At 43.6% G+C, this 13,428-nt stretch overlaps 2 protein-coding genes across 2 annotated transcripts in view; one reads left to right on the top strand and one right to left on the bottom strand.

The window, feature by feature from the left end:
- LARP4 (La ribonucleoprotein 4) overlaps window positions 1-7,405 on the bottom strand; it is a 64,114-nt gene extending 56,709 nt beyond the window's left edge. The window contains exon 1 of the mRNA XM_017891759.1: window positions 7,236-7,405. Coding sequence (XP_017747248.1) covers window positions 7,236-7,253 — 18 coding nt within the window. The 5' untranslated portion in view covers window positions 7,254-7,405. The remainder of the gene's footprint in view (window positions 1-7,235) is intronic.
- A 4,194-nt stretch (window positions 7,406-11,599) lies between these two features.
- FAM186A (family with sequence similarity 186 member A) overlaps window positions 11,600-13,428 on the top strand; it is a 70,924-nt gene continuing 69,095 nt past the window's right edge. The window contains exon 1 of the mRNA XM_017891736.1: window positions 11,600-11,882. Coding sequence (XP_017747225.1) covers window positions 11,691-11,882 — 192 coding nt within the window. The 5' untranslated portion in view covers window positions 11,600-11,690. The remainder of the gene's footprint in view (window positions 11,883-13,428) is intronic.

Genomic DNA, 13,428 nt, shown 5'->3' on the forward strand with positions numbered 1-13,428 from the left:
TCAGAGAAGCTATGTCACCTGCCTCAGGTCATACATTTGAACTCAAGATTCTAAAACCATTACAGAAAATCATGGTTTATAATACAGAACATTTACAATGTTTTAAAGATTGGAAACCTATACCTCAAATATTAAACATTAAAGAAAACAAAGCTTCGGCCAGACGCAGTGGCCCACGCCTGCAATCCCAGTACTTTGGGAGGCCGAGGAGGACACATCACAAGGTCAGGAGTTCGAGACCAGCCTGGCCAATATGGTGGAACTCCTTCTCTACTAAAAATACAAAAAATAGCTGGGCATGGTGGTATGCTCCTGTAGTCTCAGCTACTCCAGAGGCTGAGGCAGAAGAATCGCTTGAATCAAGGAGGCGGAGGTTGCAGTGAGCCGAGATCACGCCACTGCATTCCAGCCTGGGCAACAGAGCAAGACTCCGTCTCAAAAAAACAAACAAAAAAACTGTTAAGAAGGGCCGAGCGCAGTGGCTCAAGCCTGTAATCCCAGCACTTTGGGAGGCTGAGGCGGGTGGATCAACTAGGAGTTTGAGACCAGCCTGGCCAAAATGGCGAAACCTTGTCTCTACTAAAAATACAAAAATGAGTTGGTATGGTGGCGCACGTCCGTAGTCCCAGCTACTGGGGAGGCTGAGGTTAGAGAATCATTTGAACCCAGGAGGCAGACATTGCAGTGAGTCAAAATCGTGCAACTGCACTCCAGCCTGGAGCAACACAGCAAGACTCCCTCTCAAAAAACAAAAACAAACAAAACCAAAAAACTGGCCGGGCGCGGTGGCTCAAGCCTGTAATCCCAGTACTTTGGGAGGCCGAGATGGGCGGATCACGAGGTCAGGAGTTCAAGACCATCCTGGCAAACACGGTGAAACCCCGTCTCTACTAAAAAATACAAAAACTAGCCAGGCGAGGTGGTGGCGCCTGTAGTCCCAGCTACTCGGAAGGCTGAGGCAGGAGAATGGCGTAAACCCGGGAGGCGGAGCTTGCAGTGAGCTGAGATCCGGCCACTGCACTCCAGCCTGGGCGACAGAGCAAGACTCCATCTCAAAAAAAAAAAAAAAAAAAAAAAAACAACCAAAAAACTGTTAGATGATACTTTTTATGTAATATGTACTTCACAATTAAAAATACTTTTACCTGGTGGCATGAGCCTGTAGTCCCAGCTACTCAGGAGGCTGAGACCAGATTGCTTGAGCCCAGGAATTTGAGGCTATGGTATGCCATGACTATACCTGTGAATAGCCACTGTACTCCAGCCTGGACAACACAGTGAGACCCTGTCTCTAAAAAAATAAAATAAAATAATAATTTAAAAAAATTTTTTGAGACAGGGTCTCCCTCTGTCACCCAGATTGGAGTGCAGTGGCACGAACATGGCTCACTGCGACCTCAATCTCCTGGCTCAAGTGATCCTCCCATCTCAAGTGTAGCTGGGACCACAACACATGCCACCAGGCCTGGCTAATTTTTTAAATTTGTAGAGGTTGGGGGTGGGGGGGGTCTCACTTTGTTGCCCAGGCTGGTCTTGAACTACTGGGCTCAAGCTATCCTCCCACCTCAGCCTCCCAAATTGTTGAGATTACAGGCATGAGCCACATTACCCAACCTAAAAAAGTTTTAATTATTTAAGAGTTATTAAAGCATCCGAGGGTGTATGAAACTTAACTGCTACCTAAGTAAGTAATTATAAGTACAGTTGGCCCTCCATATCCATGGGTTCCATATCCATCAGTGGAGAAATCAATCACAGATCAAAAATACTCAGGAAAAAAAATCGCTGCATTTCTACTGACCATGTAGAGACTTCTTTCTTATCACTCTATAAATGATACAATATAGCAACTATTTACAAAGCATTTACATTGTAACAGATATTATAAATAATCGAGATGATTGAACATATACAGGAAGATGTGCATAGGTTATATGCAAATACTACGCCTTTTTATGTAAGACTTGAGCATCCAAGGTTTTTGGCATCTAAAGAGGGTCCTGGAACCAATTTCCCACAGATACCGAGGGACAACTGTCTTCATTTTCAGGGGAAAACTCAAACAGAGACAGAAACACAATTTTAGTAGTCACTGCATACCCACCCTTCCCAGCCTCTAGTTTTAATTTTTTAAATTTAAACAAAAATTTCAGCCTGAGCAAAAAAACAAAACCCTGTCTCTCCAAAAAAATACCAAAAACGAAAAAAATTAGCCAGGCATGGTGGTACATGCCTATGGTCCCAGCTACTTTGGAGGCTGAAGTGGAAGGATCACTTGAGCCAGGGAGGTGGAGGCTGCAGCAAACGAGACTCTGTCTCAAAAAAGAAAAAATTAAAAATTAAAAAAAACTTTAAAAGAGAGAAATGAAAAAAAAATTTTAATTACAATCTGCCTCCTTAGGGCTCAAAAGTTTTAAGTAACTTGATAGTATTCAGATGAAGGTAGTACACTGCAGTTTCAAACTTACAAAAAATTTGTTGTAAAAGAATTTAACGCAAGTCGTGTCTGATGACTGTGAATCATCCAAACTTCTACCTCTTTCCAGAGAGGGACATTATTTGTTTCTCCTTCAGAACAGAGATGATTAAAAAAAAAAACAAAAAACAAACAACAAAAAAACAATAATCGGCCGGGTGCTGTAGCTCACGGCTGTAATCCCAGCACTCTAGGAGGCCGAGGAGGGCGGATCACTTGAGGTCAGCTGTTCGAGACCAGCCCTGCCAACATGGCAAAACCCATGTCTACTAAAAATAAAAAATAAAAAATTAGCCAGGCATGGTAGCGCATGCCTGAAGACCCAGCTACTAGGGAGACTGAGGCAGAAGAACTGCTTGAACCCGCCAGGCACGGTCGCTCACGCCTGTAATCCCAGCACTTGGGGAGGCCGAGGTAGGCAAATCATGAGGTCAAGAGAGACCATCCTGGCCAACATGGTGAAACCCTATCTCTACTAAAAATACAAAAATTAGTTGGGCATGGTGGCACGCGCCTATAGTACCAGCTACTCGGGAGGCTGAAGCAGGAGGATCACTTGAACCCAGGAGGTGGCGGTTGCAGTGAGCCCAGATTGCGCCACTGCACTCCAGCCTGGCAACAGAGCAAGACTCAGTCTCAAAAAAAAAAAAAAAAAAACTGTTTGATCCCAGGACACAGAGGTTTCTGAGATTGCGCCACTCTCTAGCCTGGGTGACAGAGAGAGACTCAGTCTCAAGCGGAAAAAAAATAAAACAAACCAATAATCTACTGAAGTCAACAGAGTGGGTCTTGCTCTGTCACCTGGCCTGGAATGCCGTGGCAGAGTCACAACTCATTCCAGCTTTCACCTCCCATACTCAACCGAAACTCCTGCCTCAGCCTCCCGAGTAGCTGGGACTACAGGCGCATGCCACCACATTGGGCCCAAGGCCAGGTTTTAAAAAGTTGCATCTAAGTATTATTTACATAGGATTCCTTGTCTGCAATATATTCTACTCCAATATAAGTAGGTGGTTGATGAGTTCAAGCTTCCATGTTCACTAGCTGTGTAAACTTAGGCAAGTTTGAATTCTCTGTGCCTTAGTTTCTTTTTTTTGAGACAGTCTCACTCTGTTGTCCAGGCTGGAATACAGTGGCACCATCTCAGCTCACTGCAACCTCTGCCTCCCAGGTTCAAGCGATTCTCCTACCTTAGCCTCCCGAGTAGCTGGGATTACAGGCGTGTGCCACCACATCTGGCTACTTTTTGTATTTTTAGTAGAGATGGGGTTTCACCATGTTGGCCAGGCTGGTCTCAAACTCCTGACCTCAGGTGATCCACCGCCCACCTTGGTCTTCCAAAGTGCTGGGATTACAGGCATGAGCCACTGCGCCTGGCTGCCTTAGTTTCCTTATCACTAAAATGGGGATACTAACACCTCATAGAGCTATTGAGATTTAAGATGTACAAATATCTATATACAGAAAAACATCAAACATTCCTGACACAAAGTACAAGTACGTACTACTACTGTTATTATTGTTATATTGCTATTATCTATTCTACTGCTTCTAGTGGGATAGCTAAGCTGGAATCTCTCCAGAAAAATACACATTAGTAAAAGGTATTGAACACAACTGCAGAGGATCCAGGGATCCCAGATTAATCCTGCCAAAGATGATCCATAAGCAACTTGGTTTAGTAAAGCAGTTCTTAACCTCTTTTGTGACACAGACCTCTTTAGTAGTCCAATTAATCTATGGATCCCTTCTCAGAGTTTTTTTAAATTTCTAAAATATATAGGATCACAAAGTAAACCAATTATCTTGAAACGCAGTTGTCAAAATATTTTAAAATGTCTAATATAGCAATATGTTAAATAACAATATTTTTGACATATAGCAAGTAATGAGCATAAATATTTCAAGATATCTGCAAAAACTGTAATATATGTTAAAAAGTGATTTGTCGGCCGGGCGCGGTGGCTCAAGCCTGTAATCCCAGCACTTTGGGAGGCCGAGACGGGCGGATCACGAGGTCAGGAGATAGAGACCATCCTGGCTAACACAGTGAAACCCCGTCTCTACTAAAAAATACAAAAAACTAGCCGGGCAAGGTGGCGGGCGCTTGTAGTCCCAGCTACTCGGGAGGCTGAGGCAGGAGAATGGTGTAAACCCGGGAGGCGGAGCTTGCAGTGAGCTGAGATCTGGCCACTGCACTCCAGCCTGGAAAAAAAAAAAAAAGTGATTGGTCTTGGTGACAAGGTCACAGACACTGTTGCTGCCATTAACATTTAAAGAATTTTCACTTCTTTTCCATTTAGATTTCAGTTAGAAACTAGTGAAAATAAACAAATTTTTTTCCCCAACCAAGCTCAGGTACTTACTTCCTCAATTCCATCCAAAAACCTAGATTCAGAACCTTTGACTTATGGGAAAGTGCAAAAATAATTTTGGAGCCAGAAATTTATGTTCTAGAAGCCAGACTTCAGACTTTAACCCCCACATTATTTACACGTGAATGACCTTAGATATCTAACTTCTGAGCTTTGGTTCTCTCACTGAGAATAATTCCTCTATCATGAGGTTACTGGGATCAAACACTAGTTAACAAAACGTCAAATGACCAACATGTTGTTTTTCACTGATTTTAAAACCACACATTCAGCCCCAAATATTTAAAGACAGCTAATTTTCAATAAAACTCATATGAGAATATGAAGAACGACATAGTGATTCACAAAGAAAATGATTAGTGGAGATACAACTTTTAAATAATAGTTTGGCGAGAGATATGGTAGAATTTGTCTAACCTGGGGAGTCGCACAGGCCTGAACTGCTAACATCCCGTCCATGATTTGACATCAGCAACACCTGGATCTAAATCCCAGTTACACTACTTTACTTTTACTAAGTAAAGTTACTTTAACTTCTGGGGCTTGGTTTTGTCATCTGTAGAATATTTTAAGTATTGCTTTAGAGGCAGGAGAGGACCTAGTTTAAACAATAAATGGGGCTGTTATTAAAACTTACATTTTAATAAAGCCAAAGGAATCAATTTGGAAGTCAAAAGTATATTGTGGAGCTCCCGTCAATATAAACTCCACAATCTTTCTTCCGCTCAGCAAAACACATACTTAAAACCTGTGGTATTTACATAGCATAACATTCCTAAAACAAAGTGGCCGGCAATGTCTTAAAATCCTATCTGATTTCTTATTCTGCCTAAGGAAAACAACAATGAGGATAGACAACAGTAAACAGAATGAGTTCAGTAATTTTAAATCTTTTCATGATTTCCCCGGATGTTCCAATGGATGTTTATTATTAATATTAGATATACTCTAATGTAGCAGTCTTTTAAAAAACTAATTTAAAGATGTCAAGCTTATCGGCGACACAATGTCAGTTAAACAGAAAAAAAAACGTAAAATCATTTATTTACTTTATGCTGGAACATTACGGATTAAGATTTTCCCACGGGGGGAGGGAGGAGGGATAGCATTAGGAGATATACCTAATGTAAATGACGAGTTAATGGGTGCAGCACACCAACATGGCACGTGTATACATATGTAACAAACCTGCACGTTGTGCACATGTAACCTAGAACTTAAAGTATAAAAAAAAAAAAAAAAAAGGTCGAAAAATAAATAAATAAATAAAGATTTTCCCACAACCCCGAAAAAAAAAAATCTGCCATAGGCTGGCCCCGGCTCCTAGACCCATTATACAACCTGTAAATTCCTTCCCTCATTGAAAAGATTCTTTTTATGGGCATAGCTAACAAATGCCAAGTTGCGAAGTTGCAGCTTTGCTGGTTTGACGTTTTCACAATGTAAGAACAATATGATCTGGAATCTACTCAAAGCACTAGCCAGGCAGTCAGCTGACGCTTACTGCATACAAGAGGACAGAATGAAGGGAAATTAAATTTTGTATTTCTGTAAGGCAGGTCTCCAACTCTATCTTGAAAACTAAAACAGGCCAACAGCAGATGTTCTAGTTTAAGTAATAAAAGTATCTCATTGTTCAAATAACATTACAAAAACCGGCTTTTCCCGGAATAAGTTTCTCTCATTCTTGGAATTTTCCTTGTAAAGGGCTTTTAATCGGTTCATAGAACCAACCCTTCATCACGCAGTTGCTGCTTGAGTAACTTTTACAAAAGGTCAAAGCGGTGCCTTTCAAGGCTTCCAAACCCTACTGGCTTCTCGATTCAAAGTAACTCGCTTTCACCCACAGAACGTTCCAGAGACCTAGGGACGGGGCCCGGGCAGAATTTGGTGGAGGTTGCTCAAAGAACTTTTTCAATTTGCTTTTCAGAACACTTACCGCATTTCACCTTCCTCCATCCGTGGCCCCACATGTTGCTCGCCTCCCTCCCAGAGGGCCCCGCGAGGCCGCGCTCGGCCCCCGGAACGCGCCCACCTGATTACCTCTCCTCTCAGACTCCGCCCCCTAATCCCCCAATGCCGTCTCCTTTAGGAGGTCCATATGGGACACTTTACCCTTCCTCTGAACCTCACGCCACACCAGACCAGCCCTCCGTTCTTCTCCTTCAATTCTTCTCCACTAAGGGCATCACCTCCCATAGCTTCCTAGAGTGTTGTGAGCGCGCAGAGGGAAGCTGCAAGCCTGCTCGGCCCAGGTGCTGTGTCAGCCTATCTGCCGGTTCCGCGGCGTGTACGGCCCGGAAAGTCACATGGCGGTGGGACCGGCCGGCGCCTCTACACTCCTGCTCTCCTAAAAGCAGGACGAAACTAGCAAATCCACTCACCTCCACGAAAAGCAACATGTCGTCCTCTGCTCGGCCCAATCGTTCCCGCCGCCGCAACTCCAACTGGCTCACAGGCCCGCGCCCCAATTGCTAGGATAAGGACACACTCGCCTTGCCCCTCCACCCGGCAGTGGACCCGGCTCCTCCCCCGCCGTCAGCCGCTGCGGCCTGACCCGCCCAGTCCCACCTCCCTTGAAACAACAACTGCTTCCGGGTCTAGAGAAAAATTGTTTCCGGCAGAAAAGAGAGCCGTCGACGCGCTCAACTTTTGCACCATCTTTTCTAGCAACAGTGTGGGATGTACTATCATCTGTCGCGGGGGGGACGATTAGCAGGAGACGCCATTCTGTGGCACGGGGATGTGTAAAAATCTTAATGACACATTTTATCACTTGTCAGATAGCTACACGGCACTGATAATTCCGCAGTTTTCATAGTTCACAGTCTAGATTTGATTTTTAAAGCCGACCTTGGCGACGTGTGCTGAACAAACGTCCAACCCTGCCGAAAAGTGGTGGCTCGCAGAAGAAAAGAAGGCAAGAAAAAAAAAAAGCTATAAAAAGCTATGATAGTAGTAAGTACGTTAATAGCAGCTACTGTATTTTAAATGCTTACATTGTGCTTGGCACTATACTGAGCATTTTATGTTAATTGATCTTAAAACAATTCTATGCAATAAATACTATTATTATCATCCCCATTTTACAGTTGAAGGAGCCCTCTAGGAGGTTGGGTTTCCCTTAGACACACCTTTAAAGAACTTTGCCCTGGGCTCATTTGAATTAGTTACCCGTATCTCCACTTAATATACTAGTAACAACACTTAATCTGTATAGTCTCTTCTTTGATATTCTGCCATTAATTCAAACGAAATACAATAAAAACAAATTTTTAAAATTATCTATAATATTTGTTAGATGGTCCAAATTCCTTATTATCTTTAGCAATATGTCTCTCCCTTACCAGTCCTACTTCTACGTCCTAGTTCAAACACTCATCTTTTGAAATAATCATGTATTGGCTGGGAGGGGTGGCTCACACCTACAATCCCAGCACTTTGGAAGGCTGAGGTGGGCGGATCACTTGAGGTCAGGAGTTCAAGACCAGCCTGGCTAACATGGTAAAACCCCACCTCTACTAAAAATACAAAAATTAGCCAGGTGTGGTGGTGCACACCTATAATCCCAGCTACTCAGGAGGCTGAGGCAGAATTGCTTGAACCCAGAAGGCAGAGATAACAGTGAACCGACACTGCGCCACTGCACTCCAGCCTGGGCGACTGAGTGAGACTCTGTCTCGAAAATAATAATCATAATGGTAATGAATAAAAATTGGCCCGGCGCCGTGGCTCATGCCTGTAATCCTAGCACTTTGGGAGGCCGAGGCGGGTGGATTGCCTTAGGTCAGGAGTTTGAGACCAGCCTGGGCAACACGGTGAAACCCCATCTCTAGTAAAATACAAAAAATCAGCCAGGCATGGCAGTGTGTGCCTGTAGTCCCAGCTATGTGGGAGGCTGAAGCAGGAGAATTGCTAGAACCCAGGAGGCAGAGGTTGCAGTGACCCAAGATCACGGCACTGCACTCAAGCCTGGGTGACAGAGTGCGACTCTGTCTCTAAAAAATAATAATAATTAATAAATAAATATGAAATAATCATGTCTTGATCTTTTCCAATGGATTTTCCATTATATTATTTTAAAATCTTCCTAAAGTAAAGGTTTCATTTTCACCAAACTACTGTTAACTTGATTTCAAGACTTTGCCATTCTGATCTCATGAAATCTTCCTTGCTTTGCCGAAAATGGAATCTCCTCAGATACCACATTAATTCCACCACCAAATTGCTGATAGCTGTTCTCTCAGACCCACCCTAATCTGGTTCTCGGTAAACTCCCATTAGGTTATCTCAGTGATTAAACCAATCTCCTTACTTTCCCCCTGAGATGCAAACTCAGCACTCACCTCCAAAGCCATGGCTCAAGGTGTAGTCCCTATCTGGATTGCCTCCATTTGTCAATCTTCTCTCTCCATAAGGTTTTCTCAAAGACTCTGCTCCTACAGATCTCTTCCTCGTGTCCCTTATTAGCACTTGATTATTATATTCTATATTAAATCTTTACTTTTTCTTTTTGGTTTTAGTTTCTTCACAGGAACTCTATCATATCATATCAGAGTTCACACTGAACTCTATCTTCAGTGTAGGATAATGTAAGCTGCATAGTGTTTCACCAAATGCTTGTCGAATTGAAAGGGAAGCAGGATTTAAAAATTGACTTTAAGAAGCCTTCATGGTCGGGCGTGGTGGCTCATACCTGTAATCCCAGCACTTTGGGAGGCTGAAGAGGGTAGATCACGAGGTCAGGAGATCAAGACGAGCCTGGCTAACACGGTGAAACCCGTTTCTACTAAAAATCCAAAAAGTAGCCGGGCACCTGTAATCCCAGATACGCGGGAGGCTGAGGCAGGAGAATGGCGTGAACCAGGGAGGCAGAGCTTGCAGTGAGCCTGGATCGTGACACTGCACTCCAGCCTGGGCAAGAGTGAGATTCTGTCTCAAAGAAAAGGCTTCATGTCTAGTTGCTGACTGATGAATTCCATGCTGCATAAAAGATGCAAGTGAGAGAGAAAGCAATAATGCAAAATTAGTTTAGCTGACAACTAAACTTTGGGAGACTGAGGTGAGTGGATCACTTGAGGAGTTTGAGACCAGCCTGGCAACACAGTGAAACCCCATCTCTACCAAAAATATAAAAAATTAGCCAGGTATAGGCTGAGCACAGTGGTTCATGCCTGTAGTCCCAGCACTTTGGGAGGCCGAGGCGGGTGGATCACAAGGTCAGGAGATCGAGACCATCCTGACTAACACGGTGAAACCCCATCTCTACTAAAAAATACAAAAAAAAATTAGCTGGGCATGGTGGTGGGCACCTGTAGTCCCAGCTACTCGGGAGGCTGAGGCAGGAGAATGGCGTGAACCCAGGAGGCAGAGCTTGCAGTGAGCCGAGATTGTGCCGCTGCACTCCAGCCTGGGCCACAGGAGAGACTCCATCTCACATTAAAAAAAAAAAAATTAGCCAGGTGTGGTGGTGCACGCCTGTAATCCCAGCTACACAGGAGGCTGAGGTAGGAGAATCGCTTGGCTGGGAGGCAGAGGTTGCAGTGAGCTGAGATTGCGCTACTACATTCCAGCCTAGACAACAGAGTGAGACTCTGTCTCAAAAAAAAAAAAAAAGAAAGAAAAAAAAATACATACACTTGTAGTAAAACTATGTAAAAATAGACTCAAATATGTAAAATTCATGATTGTCATTTCATCTGGAATGGGACAGTGGGGAAGGAAGGAACCGGGGGTTGGGAGACATCAAAGACGACTTCGACCTTCTCTAATGCTTTTTTAATTTAAAAAATATCTAAAGCAAATATTAAACAAAAATTAGCCAGGTGTGGTGGCACGTGCCTGTAATTCCAGCTGAGGAATCTGAGAATCTGGGAGGCTGAGGCACAAGAATCTCTTGAACCTGGGAGGCAGAGGTTGCAGTGAACTGAGATCACGCCACTGTACTCCAGCCTGGGTAATAAAGTGAGACTCTGTCTCGAAAAAAAAGAGAAAAGAATAAAGAGTAAGCAGTGCAAAGAGTGTGATCCTCATCCAAATAATATCATCCAAGTTACCTCATCCAAATGATATCATCCAAGTTACTACATGTTTAGGAAAAGTTAAGGGGCAGCTGAGGAAGTAGTTGTAACCCTTATTCCATTACAGTTATATTTGACGCACCTAGACTTTTTTTTTTTTTTTCTGAGACAGTTTCACTCTTGTTGCCCAGGCTGGAGTGCAATGACACGACCTCGGCTCACCACAACCTCTGCTTCCCAGGTTCAAGTGATTCTCCTGCCTCAGCCTCCTGAGTAGCTGGGACTACAGGCATGTGCCACCACGCCTGGCTGATTTTGTATTTTGTTTTTTAGTAGAGACAGGAGTTTCTCCATGTTGGTCAGGCTGGTCTCAAACTCCGATCTCTGGTGATCCACCTGCCTCGGCCTCCCAAAGTGCTGGGATTACAGGTGTGAGCCACTGTGCCCAGCCAACATATCTAGATTTTAAGGTTATTTAAGCAGGGCTATATCTTCTATTTATTTTAGCATTCCTATTGTCTATTATTTCCTACCCTCCTTCCCCCCTTCACCCTTCTACCATGGCAGCATATAGAATGACCAGTTCTCTACACATAGTAAGCACTCCTTACATGTTTGATCAATGATAATGTCACAATGGGTCTATTGTGACATCAACAGGACTGCAATATCATGGTAGCCACCAATTAGCAGCAGAATATGCCACAACTTCTGGGAGCAGGAAAGACCTCTCCTAGCTTCCTACTGGATATCTTTATTAGCACTTCCGTAGATTCTGTGAAAAAGAAGAAATAAAAGGAAATCACCCACATCTTCGAAATGTTTTTCAAAATGAAAAATGAGATAGACGATGACCCCGAATCAGAAAAATACATCAAGGATTCCACCATCATGAGAAGAGAGCCCCAAAATGTCCTTAGTCCTTTGGTGCTCCCTAACCTTGAGATCCCATTCTCAGTAAAGGATATCATCTCTAGGATTGAGCGTGCACAGCTCCATCGAGCAAGAGAGGTAGGTAGTGAATCTGAAGTTTACAGACTGCAATTTTCTTTTTAAACTTTCTGTGACCGAGTACATTTTTGTTTATTTTAGAAATCACTTGCATGATATTTGACTGTATTTAGGGTTGCTTTGACTTCAAATGACAATTTCACCTGACACCGACTGTGAATATAACAAGCTCCAATTTGACATTAATCTCTTTATATCAGGTTTAATAAAGCCATTTAAGAAATAAATCAAGCCAGGCGTGGTGGCTCATGCCTGTAATCCCAGCACTTTGGGAGGCCAAGGCGGGCGGATTGCCTGAGGTCAGGAGTTCGAGATCAGCCTGACCAACATGGAGAAACCCGTCTCTACTAAAAACACAAAAAGTTAGCTGAGCGTGATTGCACATGCCTGTAATCCCAGGTACTCGGGAGGCTGAGGTAGGAGAATTGCTTGAACCCAGGAGGTGGAGGTTGTGGTGAGCTGAGAATGCACCATTGCACTCAAGTCTGGGCAACAAGAGCGAAACTCCGTCTCAAAAAAAAAAAAAAAAAAAAAGTTTTCATTTGTTCCCTGTGGAGGTTTTATCAAACAGCTATTAACCAGACAGAATTTCGATTGCTTTGAATTCTAGCTTCTTTTATTTTCCCTGTACACTTCAAGGAGAAATTAGGAGACATTCAAGGACAATAAGAAGAGTGTTTAAATAATGTCAGCCGGGTGCGGTGGCTTATGCCTGTAATCCCAACACTTTGGGAGGCTGAGATGGGAGGATCCCTTGAGGTCAGGAGTTAAGAAACCAGCCTGATCAATATAGAGAGACCCAATCTATATTTTTAGAAAAATAAATAAATAACATAGGAATCGAATAGACCCCCAAACAATTAAGGTTATGCTGTGTTTTATTCTCTTGAAGCACAACAAAGTCAGGCCAGGCACAGCGACTCATGCCTGTAATCCCAACTCTTTGGGAGGCCAAGGCAGGAGGATCTCTTGAGCCCAGGAGTTCTAGAACAGCTTGGCCAACATAAGAAGACCTCCTGTCTACTAAAAATTAAAAAATTAGCCAGGCATGGTGGCTCCAGTCTGTAGTCCCAGCTCCTTGGGAGGCTGAGGCCAGAGGATTCCCTGAACCCAGGAGACTGCACTGAGCACCATGCTTGCATTACTGCACCCCACTCAGCACGGGTGACAGAGCGAGACCCTGTCTCAAAAACAAACAAACAAAAATCAGTCATGTTTGATGAAATTGATTAAGGGGGAGTTCTTTCCTATGTTTAAGGAAAGCTAAAGTGGTCACAATGGCTCATGCCTGTAAAATCCCAGTACTTTAGGAGGTCAAGGTGAGAGGCTCACTTGAGCCCAGGAGTTTGAGACCATCCCAGGCAACAAAGCAAGACCCTGTCTCTACAAAAAATTTAAAAATTAGCCAGAAGGTGGTGGTATGCACTTGCAGTCCCAGCTACTCGGGAGGGTCCCTTGAGACCAGAAATTCGAGGTTACAGTGAGCTATGGATTGTGCCACTACTTTCCAGCCTGGTGACAGAGGGAGACTCTATCTCAAAAAAAA

Source organism: Rhinopithecus bieti, unplaced genomic scaffold (genome assembly GCF_001698545.2).
Source record: "Rhinopithecus bieti isolate Rb0 unplaced genomic scaffold, ASM169854v2 scaffold_21531, whole genome shotgun sequence".
NCBI classification, from domain to species: Eukaryota; Metazoa; Chordata; class Mammalia; order Primates; family Cercopithecidae; genus Rhinopithecus; species Rhinopithecus bieti.